We start from the raw sequence: 22,123 nt of genomic DNA on the forward strand, positions 1-22,123 counted from the left end.
GGGGGGGGGGGAAGACAACAGCCAGGAGACTCGAACTCGAGACCTCCTGGTGAGTGTGGGCTTTGAGCACCACAACCTCACAAACTGCACTAGGGCCCTACTCATAAGTGATGCTTCCTCCCCTTCTTATAGATTAACACTGATGGTTATTTCTCAGCCGTAGATGAGTTATTTTTTAAATAGACCCTGAAAATAAAATATAACAATCATGCCATCTATAAAAGAGAGATTTATTGCATCTATATAAATGAAAAGAAAAAGTATCCACATACAATCAAAACCCAAGTCGAGAACTCACCAAAACCAATGAGATTACCATATCTCTGGACAACCTGAGTAATGTTCAACGCCTTCTCTTTGCTAATTCCTACCTACACCAGAGCTTAAAAGGGTTTAAGAAAAGGAAAAAAAAAAAAAAGGAATGACTGGAATATGACAGAAGAATACAGGCCAGCAGTATAGGTGGTGTCGTTCTAGAAACCCAATCTTAGCCACACGACATGCCAACTTGGCAAAGCTACACTGTTGAACGTGAGAAGGCATCATGTATTGGTCATGCGTAAAACTTGTGGCCATAATTCAATCATGTGTTCCACATTGTACAGAACATTTTCCCTTATATTTCAATGGGCCATAATTGCTTAAAGTTTCTCAAAGTTGGGCAAAGTAGAACATATCAAAGAGTCAGACTGGATTCAAACTTGGCACATAAGAAGAGAAGGGTGTGGCCTATCTGTCACTAAATTACCTGCCACATGGCAGAAAGCCAATGGTACTGCATTGGAATGCAGTCCCACCAGGCCTCAAAGTTTGACCAGGAATAAAAAATGGTTGGGGCCAAACACAGTTGCCATGTGGCAGTAATTGTGGGTGTGATGGAGGGCTTCCAGGACAGGCTTGAAAGAAATGTGTCTGTAGTACAACGACAGAGTCCTGAATAACATTCCAGACTACAATAGGAGGCAACAAACCTTAGAACAAATGTCGTCGGATGCCCCAGACTTCCTAAAAAGCTTCCCCAGGTAAAACGGTACCATATCACTGATACAAACACCCCTGGATGTTGATGTTGATTATGAGAGATCCAAAATAAAGAGGTACAGCAATAAATTTTGCAAGAAAAAAATCATATTTTTATAGTATAAATACAATAAGGAAATAGAGCAATAAATTTTATCACAAAAGTAGGTTCCCATCATTATAGCATAAGTAGTACAAACAATCAACAGTAATTCACCATTCTGAATATGAGCATTAGTTTTTATATTCAAAAAGCAATACTATTTAACTGTTAAATGAAAATTGACTTTCTAGGAATGGAATCGACAACAATAAGAAGCGGAAAGGAAAGTTACCAATAAACCCACAGAACTGTGGATATTATGTAGGGGGCATTCCTTGAGAAAGATTCAGCAAATGACTTCGAAGTTCCATCCAAACATAGCATCCGGGCCAACGATATGCCTACCTACATCAATTTCTGAAAAGTGGCTTATGCACTAATAAATCTAAAACAGACTGAATCCAAGTACCAACAACTTCTAACCAGTGAAATAAAATATTTTTTTAAGGGAAGAAAATTATATAGAATGAATAATATCATAGATTATCGGACAGGTAAGGGGACTAGTCTGAGTTCTCGAAACAGAAGTGCCAGTGCAAAGGACAGACCCAAATATTTAAAGCCTCTTCACTAATGAAAAGTCCACAACCAGCAGCCATGAGCAACCAAAAATAGATCCACCTGCAAGCTTACATTTGATGTGTCGATGTTAGACAGTAATCCATTTGCAAGAAATAGTTGAGATAAAAACAAGTAATGCAAAAGATCATTAAAAAATTTAATAAAAAATTTCCTCATTAAAAAATTTATGAAAAGGAGGAAGAAATAGATGAGATAAAATCAAGTAATGTAACTCAAATGATAAGACAAAGAAAGGGTGGACAGAGAAAAGGAACAAAGATCAGTGCTTTGTGTGGATTATAGGATTTGAAAATTTTTACCACATACCCTGGAGCATATTCAGGTAGTACAACTCTCTGTCTGAAAACTTTAAAAGTGAAGCCAACAGGAGCAACTGGAACAGAAGTTGATGCACTGTCGACCAGAGATGGAGCCGAAAGGGATGATCCCAGAGTAGGCCACTTGAAGCCAACAGAAATTACTGTGATTGTTGCAGCTATGCCCAAAGCAATTGCTAATTTTGCCAGGAATGAACTACCTGTGCTACTGGTTTCAGTTTTCCAATCTTCAAGTACTTCATCAGTGGCTGCGTCTTGCCCATGAGGAGTATTTCCTGATGTTGAAGCATCAGAATTTTCTGAAGCTCGAGGCTGGAAGCTTCTAATCCTGTCACTTTACATTATAACACATCACATCTTTATGCTCCACAATGTGTAATATAGAAAGCATGATGCAATTTATTTAAGGGCTGTGAAGTGGGATGAACTATCAAAAGCATCCAGGGAAATGACATGAGCAACCAAAAATCCCAAATATGCAAGTAAAATACCTAACATGCTCTGCAGAAAGAGGGGGAGAGGTGGGGAAAAAGAAATTGAAAAAAGGCATCAGTATGTCAAAGAATATTCACCCAAAAAGGAGGATTTTATGCCATTCGTGTCTCCCACATGACCAATTAAGTAACAAGTGACCAACCAAATATCTTATTGCTTTGATTTGGTTTAATTCACTAACTTGGATTCTAAGTAGCTGATACTCATTCGATTACAGTTAAGTTGATTGAGGTTGAATTTCTTACCGGGAGGATTGCATTGTTTGTCAATAAATAGACTGTTCTCAATCCTCCCTCTATCCAATTTTAGTATCGCTTGACAGCTTCCATAGCTGAGAAACACTGACAGGGAGGAAGAGAGAGAAACCTTGAGTTCCCACAACCTGTACTGTAGGTGATCGCCAGTGCTAGCACACAGTGATCATTCCATGGTGAACAGTATGTGCTTCCCTACTCTGGTTTTGTTATTTGTGATTCAAGATTTGCAAATGCAAAATCCTATTGTTTATGACATTATGAGGATAAAATAATCCCACACCAAAATTTCTTCAATGATGATGGCTTTTACTATTTTCCCAGACTTGTTCAGAGGAATGTATAGGCAATGTGATGGTAAAGAAGCCATTACACAAGGAATCAAAACTTTGGCAGGCCATTTCTACAAGTAATCCGTGAAATAAATACCTAATCAACTGCAGCAAAAGTCTACCAAATACACTACGGCAACATGAGATAACGATCAATAAAAAACAGAGTAAGATTACAAGAAACCAAGATTCAATCCCATTTGTTGACAACTACAGCAAAATCCAATCGAAAATTGATAAAAAAATCCAATCGAAAATTGATAAAAACAGAGGAACTCTAAAAAGAAAGCAAGATTCAGTCCCATTCATTGATAACCCTTGTCCATTACAACACATTTTAATCAATCAAACAACATAAACAGAAACACCCAATATCAGAAAAAGAGAAGTAAGTTACGGAAGCGTTCCACTACAGTTGAAGAGATGCAGAATGGATTTCCGACCCTCCTTGGGAAACGATCGATGAGGGTCACTGAAAGAGCTTGTACTTCTTACGTATTGCCAAATAGGTTTTGGAGGCAGTAAGGAGACGCCATGTGTAAGAATAGCTGCTGCTATTAGCATCTTTTGTAAGAATTTGAAGCTCAGTTAGAGAAAAAAAAGAGGAACTCAGAATGAGTTGCTGCAGCTCAGCTGAGGCTGCATGAGGAAGCTGAGAGAGGAGAAAGAGACATTTCTCCGATTTTTTTCTTTGATGAATGAGACATTCTCCGATAGGTCGCGCCTTCCTGTAGTAGAATATACGGATTTTTGCTCACGCGGTTAACGCCAAATAAGCATCTTTTCTGTTACTTCTTAGGAAATGACTCCTTTATAACGTGCAGGCATGGTCTCTGCTTGCCTATCCAAAAGTCTCGATAGAGTGCTGTGGAGGGTGTTGATGTGAAAACTTATTTACCAATAGGAATGTGACAATTGGGTTTTTCCTTTTTTTTTTCTTAATCAAAAGCTACAATGCTTTCTAACTCATTAGCCGGCAGGAAAAATTTACTAGTTTGTTAGGAGGGGTGGGGGACTAACCACAACACATGAGAGCCTCTAACTGTAAATTTTTTGACAAGAAAGAAGAAGGGTGTATCTAGTGTACGAGGCTCTTACATGTGTGAGATCTGGGGGCATGTTGAGAGAATGTTTCAATCGCTTGACCATCAGGAAGCAACATTCGTACCTTTACCATTGGACAAGAAAATAATCATTAATTAGAAGATGTTTAAATTTACATCCTGATAGTTATTTTGGTCAGATCTAGCACCTAAATAAGTCCTACAAGCAATATCCAGCATAGACTACATTATAGGCTCCAAAAACATTGATTGTGGAATAAGTTGAAGCAAGTCTTGAGAAGAGAATCAAACTTTAGTGATATTCCATCCCTTGTCCAAGGCTAATTGTAGTCTTTCAAGAATTCCTATCACTTCAGCTTCCCCTTGTTTCTTTTTTTATTTTATTTTTTGGGTAAAAAAATAACCCTATATAATAATGTCAAAACCCGTTCTGATTATGTTTGTAAATGATTAGTAACACCAGCACAAATCAAAATATGATAGTTTAACAACAGAAGAATAGCGTGTGTTCCAAACCTACAATATGAATCATATATAGTAGAGAAAACAACGTTATCACTATCATTATTAGAAAAGAGATTCAAATCTGAAAACCATCTGTTAACATTATTAAGAACAGAAACCGGGTTGGGATCAATTTTCTTGGCAATGATTTTATCTGTAAATGCAAGTTAGTGAGCCTCCACATTTACTCTATAAAGAACATAATGAAAAAGAAAAGACAAACGGTTGAACTAACAATCTAGTGTACACCATCAGAATTTGAGTGGCCCAATCACCTTAGGTCGAACTTGAGTCGTGGTTCAAAATAGCTACCACAACCTGGCAGTTTGAAAAAAAATGACTAAATGCTGCAAGCCCAACCAATGAGCAAAGCCAAGGCCATCAAGGGTAGCCACAACTTCCACTACGGAGAAAGAAAAACCACACCAAAAGTGCTCTACACGGCCAAAAACCTTTTAGCATTGTCTTGGAGCACAACCGAATCTCAAAAAGTTGAGCCATTGAAAATTGTGGTAACAAGTCAAAGACTTGAGGCCCTCCAATTGGAGGCTGCAAAAGGGTATTGTACAAGGGCATGGAGAATGATCTCAGGCTAGCTGTGACAAATAGGATAATTGTTAGATTTGGCAAGATGCTTTCGAGCCAAAGATACATTAACCGCAATAATATATGAACTATAACACCAAATAAAGGTCTTTAGCTTAAATATACCAACTACATGGGCTGGCACCTAGCCCACTGGTGTGGGTTCGCACCAATCTACTAGCACAGGATCTAGAGACCAACCCCGGATCTCCAATTGGTAGCTCGGGAATGGGTTCTCCAACTGAAGGCTCTACTCCCGTTCCCGCTTTGGGCACTTTGTGCTTTGGTGCTACTTCCTCCCTGGTGAAACATCAATTGGATCGCTCGATCTGGAACCGGAGAATTTGAAATGGGCTCTCGACCCAGCCTAGAACTGCTTTTGTTTGCTTTGTTTACCTGTCGTGCCTATACCTACGCCTTTGAAGCCCTTACCTATGCCTTCACTGGTGCTGGTTCAACCTGCTACATAGATCCGTGCAAAGATAAAATAAGAATAGTAAAAGGTTAAATAAAATCTTGAAAATATACAACAACTTAGCCCTATCCCAACTAAATGGGTCAACTATATGGATTCATGTAAAGACAAAATAAAAATAGTAAAAGTAAAAGGAAAGGAATACAACAACAATTCAAACACATTCCACCTAATTGGGGTTGGCTACATCGATCTTTGCCCTCCAATCCGGTGTATTCGAGGTCATACCTGGGACAAGACCTAAGCTATGTATGTATTTTCTCACTGTTTCTCCTAGGATCAATTTAGGCCTATCACTAGCTCTTTTAGTTCCTTCAATCTGAATAAGATCACTTCTCTTACTAGAGCATCCCAAAGACTCTATTGAACATGACCATACCATCTCAAATGGTTTTCTCGGAGCTTATCATGAATCATGGAAACTTCTAGATCAGTTATAATTTAGTCATTCTTTACTTTATTCTTCCTAGTTTTGTTGCACATTCATCTCAACATTCTCATTTCTGCTACAAATAACTAATCTATATGACACTTCTTAATTGCCCAACATTGTGTCTCATACGCTATAACTGGTGATATGACAGTTCTATAGAAATTCCCTTTAAGCTTTAAAGGAATACATCTATCACACAATACTCCGAACACACCTCTCCACCTATTCCAACCTACTTTAATTCTCTGTGAAACATTATCTTTTATGTCACCTTCTTTATTTATAGTTAAACCTAGATATCTAAAATAATCACTTTGTGGTATCTCTCTCCCTCAATTTTCACCATTTTGTTATCCATCTTGGTTTAACTATAGTTTCATATCATATTCTCCATCTTCATTCTACTTATCTTAAAACCTCTTGATTGCAAAGTTGATCTCCATAACTCCAACTTAGTGTTAATCTTTACTTTTATCTCATCCATTAAAATAATATCATCAATAAAGAACATACATTACGAAGCCTCATCTTGAATGTTTCTAGTTAAATCATCTAAGATAACCGCAACAAATAAATACTTAAAGTTAATCCTTGATTTTCCCAACTGTAATTGAGAAATCACTTTCATGACCTCCCATGGTTCTTACACTAGTCACCACTCCCTCATACTATCTTCAATTATATCCACATATTACTTGATACCTGTCTCTTCTCTAGTACGTCCAAATTAACTCTCTAGGAACCCTGTCATGGATTTATGTCAATAAAAATCATATGGAAATCCTTCCTACAAGCTCTAAATCTTTCCATGAGCCTCATGAGTAAGTAAATAACTTTTGTCATGGATCTTTATCTAGCAGAAACTAAATTAGTTCTTCAAAATAGTAGTTTCTCTTCTCAGGTGAAACTAGGGGTGCAAGTTTGGCCCTGACGGCCTGAACCCGCCCTTGGCCTGCCCTGATCTCGAATAGGGACCAACCTGAATATTTTGGCCCTGATGTCTAGCTCGACCCTGAAATTTCTGACCCTGAGTCAGGGTCAGGGAATGTGAGGTCTTTGGCTTGCCCAACCGCCCTGAACCCGGCCCTGGTTTTTGCCCTGATGTTGACTCTGGTTATAACTCTGGTTGTGAACCTAATGTTAACCCTGATTTTAACCTAATTTTATATATTGTTTGACATTGACACCTAAGAAAACCCTAATATATCCTCTCACCGATCTCTCTCACTTTCCTTCTGTCGTAAAAGTTCTGCGTTTAATAATCCTTCACTGATCACTCTCAAACATTAGGGTTTCGATATCTCACCGCATGAGTGCACATTGTATCATACCTTCATCCCTTAACAGACATCACTCTGCATCATTTGAGAAATCACCGATAATGTTCTTCTCTTTGTTTAACATGACATGTAATTTGAGATCTTCAGATTGTTTGCCTTAATAGAATGATCTCTTTGTTTTTCATGACATCTTTGTCTTTCATGACAAATAGTTGGAATTTTTTGGATTGTTTGCTTTCTTAAGATGATCTCCTCTTTGTTTACTATAATAATTGAAGTTATTTGTATTATTTGAATTTTTGCTTTAGAATGTTCTCTTCATGGCGAGTAATCTGTGACTTTGTGTTTTTTTTTTTTTTCTTTTTATTTTGTAGGATTAGGGTTAGAGTATACCAGATCCTTGATGGCAAACCAGGGTCAGCGTCAAGGCCAATCAAGGTCATCCTAGCCCAGACCGGCCCTGAAAAATCAGGGCCAATAAGGGCAGGTATGGGCTAGGTTGAACCCTGAAGGGTTGGGCCTGGGTTGAAGTTTTGTAGCCCTGAGTCAAGGTCAAGGCGGGTTTGGGCCTAGCTAAGGGGACTTTGGGATAGAGTTTTAAGAAACCCAACCATGTTGCACCCCTAGGTGAAACAATAACCTTCTCTCACATTTGAGTGTTTCAAAGACCCAAACGGAATTGAGTGTTACATTCATCACTTGACATGGTGCATGGTGGGGTAGTATATAGGACTTTGACATTTATGCTTTTATAAGCGAACTTCTATGGAAAGGGGAAAAATGAGGTATAACTCAAAAAAGATAAAAAAAGGATCAAGCTTTCCCGCATCCATGGTGATCCCTTGACCAAGGGGTTATGATGGGGGTGAATTATCGACTTCGTAACATAAGAAGCAAACATTAACACACAAAGTGTTGGGGTATTATCAATTTCGTATCATAGGGGTGCATATATTAATGAACATAAGATGGTGGTTAAACCCTTCTCTACTAGCAAATTTCACATTGAAGTATAATACTCGACCCAAGACCTGTCTTCAATGAAGTGACGTTGCAAGCCACTTGATTGGGCTAAAGATTTATGCCTATAGCTATAGATAGGAGCAAGCCCTCCCTCAACTGGGTCAGGATTTTATTTACCTGAAAAACTGTTAAAGGCTTGAAGCAACATATCACTCTTTTCAATCCAAAACATCAGATATACATGGTTCTTAACACCACACAAAGGTGGTATTATCCGCATCTTTTCCAGCCACAAGGTAATTAAGCCCCTCAAACCATAGCAGGTATAAGCCAAATGAAAAAGAGTGATGCTATAGATCACCTAAGCAATGCTCTAAAAAGCAATAAGGTTTATGCCTATAGTCAATGGGCTTAAGAGACCCCTCAAGGCCTCAATCCCTATGCTTTAAATGTCACACCTAAGAAATTCAATGCATGTGCATGCTATAAATCTTGAAAGTTGTGATCATTTTCATATAGGTATTCTAAGAAACTTGATCAACTTGTATTGCAGATATGGTATTCCGAAATTGGATCATTGGACCAACCATAGGTGGGATTAGCCGATACCTTTCTCCCTATTGGCAAGGGGTTATAGCATCCAGGTCTGTAATCCTAACCATAGGCATACGACACAGGGTGCTTAATTATCAATCATCCATAATTCATACATGGAAGCACGGTGCCAAAAATACCCTTGGCCACCCCGTGCCTCACAACAACATTCACATACATCCATTCTTATGAGACAACAATGTCAAATCATTAATCCACACAACACAGACAAACACACACAACATATACTTCAATTTAAAGAATTTACATGTAACATAGATTTAAGAAACAACATGATCATACATAAATAAATTAAAAATAAATACTCCATAAAATAAAACACAACACCCATGCACCTCTCGTCTCTACGAGCCGTATACTATCGATGACCTTGCATCGTATAGCCTCACCGCTTGATGGTTCTATTCATTGAAAAAAAAAAAAGAGGGTTAGGTCAAAGCTATACATGCTTCTAATTCCCATTTATGGTGTTGATTATACCCCCCACCACATGGTTTTCCCATGGTACGTAGGTTGTACATGTTAGGATTAGTATTCTAGGGTTAGATTTCATGCATGCAACACATGTACACACTAATCATCTTAAGAAATAGGAATGATGTAATTAGTCACAAAGATTTTAGAGTTTTGGTCATTTTCCTCAATTTAGGATTTTGGGTTACTTAATTTGGGAAAATTTTGCTAGGGTTTGCATACATTGGGTCTCTGAACATTATTCTAGCCACCTCATTCCTCTAATCTAGGTATCTTATATCAATTCTCCAATTTATAGTTGAATTAGAATGGTTGATCATAGGGGTTTTAGTTAATTTCCTAAATTTATAGTTTAGGTTACCTAATTTGTGAAATTCGGTGGGGGATTCCATGGGTTGGGTCCCCAAACCCAAATGTGACCACCTAAATCCCTTAGTCTATGTCTCCTTCACCAATTTCCTAACCTAGAGTTGAGTTAGGGTGTAGATCATAGAAGATTTGATTAATTTCCCAAATCTAGGGTTCAAATAGCTAACTCTAAGTTTTTAAATTGGGGCTTTTCTATATTGGGTGTCACACCTCGTTCACATAAAACTGGACCAATGACCGAGTTAACTCCCATTAACCCAAAACCTGCCAAGATTATCTGACGCAGTAATCACTACACAGCATGCACACAACTAGAGAAAGCAAATTCTATATTTCAGCGGAAGTCTTACATGCAAATATCTGCAAATACCCCAATACTCTTGATACCCAAATTGTATTACATAATACATTTACATGTATGCCTGTAGGCGTGATATATACATGAGAAATATAATTTAAAAATCTAGAGCACAAAAAGGATAACATTGTAAAATAATAAAAAAGAATCTCGGGTTGGTATTCAATGTTGCTGTCCCGTAACACAATTCTCATATAGGCACTCGGCTCCGTGCCCAAAATCTTCGAGGACCCACTAGTCCTCAGCTGAAAACACCACAGTGGGTTCTGTCTCTAGCTCTTCAATCAGGTAACCTGTAAGATCATCTAAAAATGGTGTGCACGTGGGATGAACTCACTATCCCAGTAAGTGAAAAGAAAGACCAAGCAATCATTCGCAATACAAATGCACATATATGTATACAAGTTTATTTTATTATCCTAATCCACCTAGACAAAAATTCTAGGTCATAAGTTATGTGCTACTCGTAACCACAGTGCGTGTATGCCCTAGGTACGAGCCGCGAATCCTATCCCATGATACACCTATAGGATTGTTGGAGAAGGCCAATCATGGATACCGAAAAAGTAAAATGGGCCTTGCCGCATTAAAGTAAAATGGGTTTTGTCTTGCATTAAATTAAAAGCAATACGATTGGCTCTCTTGTTATATCACCAAAGTTGTTAACCGTCCTAGGGATCAATCGGACGTACTTCTAACCGCCACCATTGGTACACAACCTCATGCTTCCTCTCAGTGATATACCCAACACCTAAACCCCTGCTAGGAAGAGTCGTAGCACAGGGATATGTCATTCCTAACCGCATGCTCCTATATGAGATAATACTATTGTATATTGCCACTGCGTCCCATTCCACGAGCCACCAATGCATTTATTTTCAAGCCGACTATGACATCTAGTCTAGCAATGTATCATATTCAACAATTTAAAGTCATCCATCTCATAATTTAAAGCAAGAATAAGCATTTAACGATTAAAGATATCAGCAAATCAAATCATAAATGAATTTTATAATGCACACGTCAATTGTTTGAAATTTAAAATATAACCGCAAACGTATAGATCAATGTAGCTAGGGGTCGAACACAGGGAGAGCAACCACTTTATTTTTTACTTTTTTTAACAATGCGAAAGTGAACCGATTAATGGTTGTGATGTAATTCTAACTACCGTCCTAAACATATGTATATAAAATAATGTCCTAATCATTCGTCATCTAAGAATTTAAATACTCAAGCCACGCAATTAAAATTAAATAAATAAATAACTGAAAATAAAAAACCCACGCAATTAAAAAGCAATGAAAGAAAAAAAAATACTGAAACAAAAATAAAGTAAAATAAGGGGGATAAAGCTAGAGAGAGGATCACAATTAGGTTTCTCTACTTAGCCCGAGTGATGTATCATAATATGAGCTTACCCACTTGACCAGAGTCAATCTTATAAGGGTTGCTCTACTTAACTTTAGGGAAAGAGAGGCAATTAAAATAAAAACAATAAAACGATGGTTCTATGGCTAGGAGGGGCAAAGCCAACACATACACTAGCCATGAACCTTAAGGGAAAGAGAAAGCAATAATGTAATGATTGAAATTAAAATCCTAAATTAAGAAAGAAAGGGTAATCAGAAGAGGAAATGAGAGGGGGGAAAGAAGACTATTGAAGAAGCCTCCCTACCTAAATCAATGCTTGAACTTGAAAGCTTAGGTGATTTGAGATACTGTCAACCCTAAAAACCAGATTTGGAATAAACCAAATCTGAAATTTCTAGGCCTGGAGAAAACAAATCTTGAAAAAAAAAAACTGAACTTGAAAAAGAGATGCTCCACGGATCGTGATCTTGTCTCCTAAATCTAAGCCTAGAACTATAACTTAAAAATTACAACTCAATTGCATAAATCATAAACATAAAAGGCTTAATAAAAATAAAAGAGTGTTTGCGTTAATTGAAATAAAAAGCTATTACAAAAGTGATTAAAGCAAAAACAAAGAAGAACTAAAACTAAAGAGAGTGAGAGGGAGAGAGAGAGCAACTAAAAAAAAACCTAAAAGAAGAATGAAGTGTCTCCTCCCCTTATGTTGATTCTATTATATAGAGAATGGAGGAGGGAAGCTAATGATTTTAGCTTCTAAAAAAAAGGGATTTTTTTTTTATTTTGTTGATGAGGTGGAGGAGAGAGGAGAGAGGAGAGAGGAGAGAAAACGTACGTGTGGAGAGAGAATCTGATTTTTCTTACTTTTTTTTTTCCTTTTTTTTCTCTATTCTTACTTTTTTTTTCCATTTTTTTCTATTTTTCTATTTTTCTCTCTCTTCTTGCACAAGAAACCCCCCTTGGCCGATTTTTCTTGAGAAAAAATATTTTAAAAAAAATCTCCAAAAGATGGTAGCCAGGAGGTTTGAACTTGAGACCTCCCAATAAGGAAGGGATTGTGCACACCATAACTCACCAACTACGCTAGGTAGTTGATGTTACCAAAAATGAATCTTCAATCACTTAATGGTGTGGTCCATCGATCCTTATTAGCATTTAGAATATTCCTTGTACCCCTGGGACAATTGCAGACGAGCTGGTTCTGCATCTCAGTTCAGTTCTAATCCATTATTCTTTTTTTGACCCAAAAAGAATAATCACATGTATGGTTGACCAAACGAATGTGTACTTTTAATTGAATGCATCCATCTTGCTCAGAATTTTGTCCTCTTCGCAACCATGAAAAGAAACATTACCCCTTTACGTGTAAAATTGGAGATATAGCATCCGATAGTCCTTAAGGCCTTGAAAATATAAAATCTACAAAAAGAGTAAAACCCAAGGTAGCTCCATTCTAAATATGTAAAATGCATATTTTACTACCCTAGATTTCACACATAAATGTGTTCATCATCAATGCATGCAAATGGCATTCATAAATGACTAGGCTACAAACAGTAATAAAATGATGACATGGCTAGTCTACAATAATAATGGAATGATGCAAAAACACTCCAAAAATAAAGTCAATGTCCTCTTCCTACGTATCTAATTGTGTACAATAATCACCCTTGGTACGAGGAAGATCTGGTATGCGATGACACGAGTTTCTAGTACAACCTATCATAAAATATGTCAAGTTTATTATATCTCCACTTTAGGCTCATAACCAATGAGGTATGATGATTCTAATGTGTTTAAAATCACTAAAGAAGGTTACCCGACAAATTTAGGCCTAGTTGGGAGACTCGGGACCTAATGGGTCGGAGTGGTAGTTCAACCGACGGGTAAGGTACCTACCAGTCCTTGCTCGATGCTCAACCCAGAGACTCTGCTTGGACCGACGGGCTAGGAGCGGCGGGTTAGGTGCCACCGGTCCTTGCTCGCCGCTCAATCCAGGGGCTCTACCTAAATCGATGGGCTTGGATTGGTGGGTCCATCCACGTCTAGGCACCCACCAATCGGAATTGGAATTTTGCTATTCACTTCCCTTCTCCATCCCACCTTGGGGAAACCACCATAGGTCAATTCAACCACAATTTTCACAAATCTAATGTCCCATATCATGTTTCCAACATAGATCTAGGATCGATTCAAAGTTTCAAGCTTGGGTTTTACCTCTTTGCTTAAGAACACCTCAAATCTTCTCTCTAGCTTAAGAGATCAACAAATGCTTCTCAAATCTTGCAATTTCTTCCTCTAAAACCTTCATAAACAACATGTAGGTCCTTTATTAAACCTTAGATTCACATTCTCAAGAGGGATTAACAAGATCTAAAGGATTCCTACCCAAATCATAGGATTTCACTTAGTGTTTCATGAGGGTTTAAGAAATACAGTCTTTACTCACCTCAAATTGTAGATCTCGAGATGAGGATCACTAATCCGGTGTCGAATTCAAAGGATCTGACCCCGGCAACATGCAACGATCATCTTCTTCCTCATTTCTTCCTTCTTTTTCCCTTCTCTCTTTTTCGTTTCTCTCTCTTCTTTACTTTTCTCACCCACTTTGTAAAATAATAAATGAGAGTGAAGAAAGTAATAAATGCTATTTATACTTGGGTCAAAATATCTAATGACCAGAGTGGTAGGTCACACTAGTAGGTCTGACCCACCTATGACCACCACCAGTCGGCCAAAACTTAGCCGAAACATTGGGATTTTTTATAGGGCTCGGCCCCGATACATATTTCACTCTCAAAAATTGATTAACATGCGTACTTAACATAAAATACAGCTACGTACTTTTATTGTGCATATATGGCCCAGTGATAAGTGCAAGTGTACAGTTTGGGCACACGGACTTCATTAGGCACCGACTCCAACTCATCTGGCCAACCTGAGTTTAGGGTTACCCTTGCCATCATGTTCCATAAGGTACTTGCCTCGGCTCACATGGGTTCAAGTCCTGCAAGGCGAAACCGAACTAACTAGGTAATTAGACTAAGTTCAGAAAGTAGGGTATCACATTGGGTCTCTACACTAAAATGTGAGTGGTTCAATTAGTTAGATTAGGTTTCCTACACAAAACCTCCACTTTAATTTGTAAATCAAGTCGGCAGGAGATGGGGATTTCGGTTAGGGTTCCCAATTAGCTTCGGTGGAGAGGGAGAGAGAGAGCAAATATACATGAAAGGTAGAGGAAGAGAGTTTAACTCACCTTAATGTGAAGGTAAGTGGAGGTGATCTCCTCTCTTGCTCCAACCTCCAACCTCCTTCTTCTCCCTTGCTTCTTTCCTTCTTCTTATTTCTTCCTCTCTTGCCTTTAGAAATTGCAAAACAAATGAGCTAATAGCTCCTTATATAGAAACTTAAGTTCACTAAGGCTTGTTTGGGAAAATATTGAGTTTTTAATAATTCTTTATACAGTAACTTAATTTTACTGAGGCTTGTTTAGAAAATAAATGGGTTTTTCTTATAAATCTTTATATGACAACTCAAGTTCATTGAGACCTATTTAGGAAATAAATGAGTTTTCTCCCATTATTCGGTTAATTACCCAATTGACACTAGTGGACCCACCTTGGGGTAATCTAACATATTAATATATCCATTTGTAAGTTGTACCCATCAATTGAATGTGGTATGAGATGCACAGATGCATAGACCCAAGCCTCACGACCAAATAACTTATTTTGTCATAATACTCCTACCGATGTGGGTCAATTGTCCCCAACATAGTTGGGACAACTTCACCTTACTGCACTGAGGGATTCTAGGGCCTCTATAAGTGTATGAACCATATCCCCGTGTATTAAACTACTGGGGTTCAGGAGAATTTCCTCAAGGGCAAGAGACTTACATTGACTTTTTCAGGAATTTATAACTCTTTCATGCAGTGAGCCAGAAAATCCTCAAGTTACCAGTGGTCATCACTTGTATCCAAAATTTGAACTTAGCCTAGGATTTTGGGCACAGGTGTAACACATGGCGCTTGAGAGCATAAAGAGAAGATAGTCGGAGATAAAGGATCTCCCTGGCAAATTCACTGGGATGGGATGATGGAACCAGAAATAGAGCCATTGATTAATAATCTGAAGCTGGACTGATATAATCCCCACCATCACCATTTGGACCCGAAAATCATGAAAGCCCAGACAAAGCAACATATGTTCTATAAAGTCCATTCGAACCTATTGTAGACTTTTTTATGTCCAATTTCAAGGCCAAAAAGCTTTTTTTCTTTCTTTCCTCTTATATAATAATACATCTCATGAGTAAGGAAAATTATCTAAAATTTCTCTAACATGGATGAAAATAAATTGAGGCGGGTCAATAATATTGGGAATAATCTCCTTGAAATACATAGCTATGATCTTGGATATATTTTTTTAGGCTATTTCACAGAGGCTAATCTGCCTGAAGTCTTCCACTATTGTTACATTGTTCTTCTTTGAAATCAAACATATAGTATTATGTTAAATCCAGAAGGGAAAGACCATGTCCGAAAGAATTATGTGACAAAACCAAATAAATCCACATGAGTGAGGTCCCAAAAACGTTGGAAAAATAATGGGGGAAGGCCATCAAACCTGGGGACTTACTCGATTTCATAGCAAATAATGTTTTCTTCATCTCCTCAAAACTTGGACATTTGCGTAGAACATAATTCATTGCAGTTGTAAGCTTCGGGGACATGCCATTGAATGAGTTATTTTTGTTTCCAGAAATCCTCTACTTTGAGAAACTCCTCAGCTATTTTAGAGGAAATCTCGTTCATTCGATCCTATAAGAAAGAAGTAGGGATACCCATAAAATAATCCAACTCAACTTTAAGATTTTGTATATCTAATTGCAGATTGCCAAAAATTTCCACATTTCACTTCTTAAAGACCGATCTGCAATTGCTATGTTTTGCATAGAGGTTATAATAGGTATAACTTCAATCTCTCCCAGACCAGACCATCTAAGCTGCATTTTTACAATCATATATGATGCCGAATCCGCATTGCCTCAAAGCGAAAATGCTGAGGACTAAGAGTAGTGCCCCCTTCAATATCTACCAACAATGGAAGGTGGCTTGAACCTACTTTAGGGCACACAAAAACTATAGTCATTGAAATGGTCAAGCCAAGCATGATTAGCGAAAGCCATGTCTAACCTGATTCATATATTAGATGACCCTTTCCTCTTGTTATTTCACGTGTAGTTAGGTCCATTAGAAATGCATAGTCATTTATCAGTCTTGAAGGATTGAAGGTCTTTGTCTCTAGTCTTATTTCCACCCATTTTTTTATTGAAAGAAAATAAATACTGAACGATTCATGAAGATCGATAAGCATGCACGACAAACACTACAAAAACAAGTTTTAGGCATACCTGAATCCATGGCTGAAGAATAAGAACTCCTCTATGTCTTCTTGTATGCTCATTGTACAACACGATCAATGTTGGTCTGGTCTACCCTCTTTCCCTTTTGCTTTTGGTTGTTAGCCTCACTTAATGGGTCAGTGATAACTATATATAGGGGTGAGGGTAGGGACCAACCCTGCAATAAAATTAGGGTTTCCTCCCCATTAAATAAACAATACCTTAGGTCCACACATAGTAATAAATATTTCATACCATTAAGGTGTGTTAATAGAATCCAATATCTCCATAGAGATCACTTACCAATAATGTTGGATTCTTTTTGCTTACTCCATCTTTAGACAATACCACTAAATCGATTTTGAAAACAAATCTTTGACTATGCTAGCCCACCTAATAGGAAATCTTACAATCTCCCACTTGGGCAACATATGTCACAAATTTTAGATTTTAAAATTTATTTAAAACAACTCTCCGATTTAGATATACTGAATGTGACCACAAACAAAATAGTGTCGAATGGAGTGCACCTTAAACCAAATGCCTTAGTCCGAATGAAAATTACAAACACCCAACCGTATTGATCATCACATCTAAAGCGATATGAGACCACACACGTCAAAGTGCTCATAACATCACCGACTTGGGCTGAACAGTATGAAAGTGTGGTATGAAAATACCATGTAATAGTGATCATCATGTCTATTTTCAAATTGGTTATGGCTCGAAAACCAAATGAGCACTATGAGACAGATACCGAATGTCTCATTAACTACAAGCGTCTCCCAAACGCTCAAGCTTCAATCAAAGAAACCCATTGGGAATGGGTCCGGATGTCCCACAACACTAGCACTAGACCTCAATCAAACAAGGCTTTGCTAGCGACTGGATGTGTGTGTATTGACTAGAACCTCAGATACCGAATAAGGTAAATACACCACATATAACCTCAATTTTTTGTAGGAGGCAAATAAATAAGTGTATACACATAAACAAATGGCCATAATAAAAATGCATATATATTCTTGATAAGAATAATAATGCATCATATGTATAAACTAAAACTGAAAATCAAATGCGAACATATTGAGCAAAACTACCACTAATAAAATACACCAAAATAACTAATAAGTCCCATATTAGTGATATGCTCTTGAAAGACTTTTGGAGTCAAGCCCTTAGTAAGATGATATGCAATCATGTTTTCTGTAGCAATCTGTTCCATTGTAATCTGTGACTCTTGAACTTTCTCTCTGACAAAAAATTACTTAATGTCAATGTATTTGGAGTCTGAAGTACTTTTACGGTTATGAGAGAAACGAACCGCAGCGAAGTGTCACAGAACATCCTCAATGATTTAGATATAGAGTCAACAATTTGTAATAATATAGTTCTATAGAAATTTATGATTCATGAGCTTACTCCCACTGATCTTTAGATAAACCTATTCGATTTCTCTCATTTTCATAAATAACCTTAACTTGAACATAATTAACAACCACTGGCTTAGGAGGCTCATCAATTAAGATTAAAATTTATTATCATAATAGCCAGAGAAATATTAAAAGATTAGTTCTATTCCTTAAAATTGGAACCATTCAAACTTTTTTAAAAGAAAATAGCTGAGAAGTCAAAGCTGACAAATATAATCATACATATTTATCAAAATTTATAATATGCAAGAACAGAAAGCATATTAAACTTCCCAACAATATAATTAAATCTAACTAATTGGGCTGTTAATCAGATTTATCTCAGTATTGTTTTCAATAACTGTAGGAAAACAGAAACTGGGAAAAGATTCGACATCATCGGGGTCACGCCTGTGGTGGCAAGATCGCTCAACATATAGTGAAATCTTTCACATGCAAGGCTAGACGCTCGAAACAACACCACTTTGAAGATTCCATCACCTGTGGTGGCAAGACAAAAACCTCAAAAGCTATGAAGCCCAAAATGTCACCCTCACACTATCAAGCGAAACCGACCAAATGAAGACTCACCTGTGGTGGCAAGAGCACATCATTCACCATATGGTCTCCTTGACTGCAACCCATCCTGAATAATCAATAGTGATTTCACAATCTCAGTAACTAGCCCACTAAGTGGAAGAGTAATCACTGAAATTATAAAAACCTATAGACTTGGATTACTACCAAATACCCGTGGGTTTAGATTTTTTTGGGTACAAACAATAAGATGAGCTATTTCAGTATTTAATTAATAAAATATTCAACATAAGCCCACAAAAGCAATCCATTATAAACCCTAATAGTCAATATAGTAACACTATAATTTAACAGTTATCAAAGTGAGTACATTCTTAGTATGACAGTTTTGTACTTCCAACCATTACCATAAATAAATAAAAAACTAAATATGGCATTTTCTATAATGACAACATGTTAAATATGAAAGTTCATAACATTTATTCATGATAACAAAAAACACATGAAATATATTACTTTATCCATAATTCGTTAGATATACGAAGTTGTATGCAAGTATGAACTTTCAACCCAAATGACTTTAATATCTAATACAAATATTAGCCCATAAACTTTAAAGTCAATCATAATAAAGCCCTATAATTTCTTCAAGTCAAAAGAAAATTAGCTAATAGGGCACATGAACCGAATAACTTATAGGTTAAAAACAATAATAAGTCTTTAATAAATAAAGGTAATGTTGGCTTAGATTCATAGTAAATATAAACAACTTCATAGGCTTTATACAATAAGCCACTAAAACTTCAATGAGTTCATTTAAATCATTCAAATATAATATATCTATTTTATCTCAATGAATTTCAATAAAATTGAACTTCATCACAAGTACAAATATGACATATAAATTTGAAGAAATATTACTTAAACAATGCAGTTGTGATATTTTGAATCATAAATGGGTGTCAAAACTAATAATTATGTGTCTCGTGACGAAACCTGATGTCACGGATGATAAATATAACATCAAAGAAACTATCAAAATACCCCAGATTGACTTAAAATTCATGAAACAACAAGTGTAGTATACATAATAAAACATGTATAATACATCTATCATCCTCAATAGGAAAATAATTTATTCTCCTACTAATATAAGAGAGTAAGACTAGATGACCTAATAAAAGTACCATTTATAAGAGTCAATATCAGTTCATATTAGAACTATATTTAATTGTTGGCTTGAATAAACAAGGCCAAAATAGTCAACAGTATATACAGATTTCAGAAGTCATTTCAATAAATCAAAATTAAACAATTTTGATTCCATTTGCATAAATTGTTTATGGTCTATACAATTATTAGACTCAAAAACTCGATTTCATTAAAACTATGCTGAAAATAGTTAATAAACCATCAACATGTAGAAGCAACCTAGAATGATCTTGTGTCATAACATTTCAAATGTGAGTATAGGTATCATCATTAATATTAATCTTTAAGATTCCAACTCTAGCCACAAGAATCTTCACAAAAAATCGATTTAAATAGACCACACCAATAAGAAAGTTTAACTTGGTGAGATTTATGTGCATTCACTGTAATAACTATATCACTCAAGAGTTATAGCTGAAACTGTATCCTTATCCTTTAAAACAGTAATACACTGGTCCTATCATTTTCTTGTATTAACTGTGAAAAGAACAATAACTTTTGAGATTCCCTTACCTTTGGGATCAGGATCCTTAGGTTACTGTCATTTTCTTTAAGTTTGGTGACATCATCTTTAGACAAATGTCACCTACTATGCTGCCTTAGGGAAAACCATGAAAGAACAAGATACGTCACTTTAGTGGAATCCACATCACCCTTTCATGGTTCCCTAGAAATGCGTTTTACAGTTAAACATGTGCGAAAGCTTACATCCAATTTAACTCCAATATATTTATTCATCATAGAGTGTTCCAAATATGACATGCAAACATAAAATGCCATCAATTTTCTGCCTATGTCATTCATAAATGACTTTTTAATATCATAGTAATGATAAACTAATGCAAAAACATGCATAAATAGAAATATAATTATGAAGTCATTATAGAATAAAGACAAAACACTATAGCTGTTCCAAAACAATTATGGAACACAAAATATAGATCTCATTTTTCTTGTTTTAAATTCAACCCAGTATATTGAACATACATCCACTGGTCGAACCATAAACAACATTTCAGAATATATAATTACATCCTCCCACTAATTTGACCAGTTAAGTAATTATCCACAACATCCCAAGTACATAATAAAGTGACATCATGAAAACCAATGGTATTTTATTATTCACAAGGCCTTGGGACTCTCAAAATAATTGTTTTAAATATGAAAAACTTCATTGGACATTATTTGAAGACTGACCATTACAAAAAAGACTCATTTATTTCAATGCATTTCCATTAAAATTACCTTTATCATAAATATACTATAGACCAGATGTCACAGACAATATAGTATTGAAGAACCCATCAAAATAACTGGGGTTGGTTCAAGAAAATCACAAAACAACAAGTTTATGCCATATAAATAAATCAATACATCATCTTTTGGAGATAGCTTCCGTATCATGAATCTGTTTGTGTCAACTTGATTTCTAATCTAATTTGGTTCACCTATTGACTGATTCACTGGATTTGGTTTGATTTAGCCGGTTCGAATTGTGTTGGTTCAATCCATCCTATTTGAGATAATGCCTATGAGCTTTTAAACCCATTACACTTAAACAATTCTGGACATGGGCTTGGCCCATTAAGCTTCTAAATATAAAATATAAAACTAAGTCAAACCATATGGATCCAACCCAAATCCAATAAAACCCAATTATTGTGACTTAAAAGCTTAAGGGTAATGAAGTAAAATCACTTGGTTCAATTCTTTGAACCATAATAATAAGTTGAACTCTTTTAAAATATATATATATATATATATATGTATATATATTGGGCTTGAGTCCACCAGCCCAAACTTAAGGAACAAACTTAACTCAATGTTGGGCTTGAGCCCGAAGGCTCAAAAGTTATAAACTATATAACCCAAATGCCTTACCCTTTCTTTGGGTTACTTGAACAAAACAACGCAGCCGCCGACCTGCAACTGTTTTGCAGGGTTTTTTTTTTT

The 22,123-nt window shown here is 36.4% G+C and overlaps 1 protein-coding gene across 2 annotated transcripts in view; it reads right to left on the reverse strand.

Annotated features, from left to right (window-relative positions):
• Positions 1–3,882, reverse strand: part of LOC122089100 — a 22,583-nt gene extending 18,701 nt beyond the window's left edge. The window contains exons 1-6 of one of the 2 annotated variants that reach the window (XM_042658561.1): positions 3,501–3,882; positions 2,012–2,356; positions 1,672–1,744; positions 1,356–1,468; positions 972–1,056; positions 299–371 (exon numbers count right to left, since the gene is read on the reverse strand). In XM_042658561.1, the coding sequence (XP_042514495.1) occupies positions 299–371; positions 972–1,056; positions 1,356–1,468; positions 1,672–1,744; positions 2,012–2,356; positions 3,501–3,667 (856 nt within the window). In that variant the 5' untranslated portion in view covers positions 3,668–3,882. The remainder of the gene's footprint in view (positions 1–298; positions 372–971; positions 1,057–1,355; positions 1,469–1,671; positions 1,745–2,011; positions 2,357–3,500) is intronic. The other variant, XM_042658562.1, reaches the window with a different exon arrangement.
• Between the last annotated feature and the right edge of the window lie 18,241 nt (positions 3,883–22,123).

Source organism: Macadamia integrifolia, chromosome 9 (genome assembly GCF_013358625.1).
Source record: "Macadamia integrifolia cultivar HAES 741 chromosome 9, SCU_Mint_v3, whole genome shotgun sequence".
NCBI classification, from domain to species: Eukaryota; Viridiplantae; Streptophyta; class Magnoliopsida; order Proteales; family Proteaceae; genus Macadamia; species Macadamia integrifolia.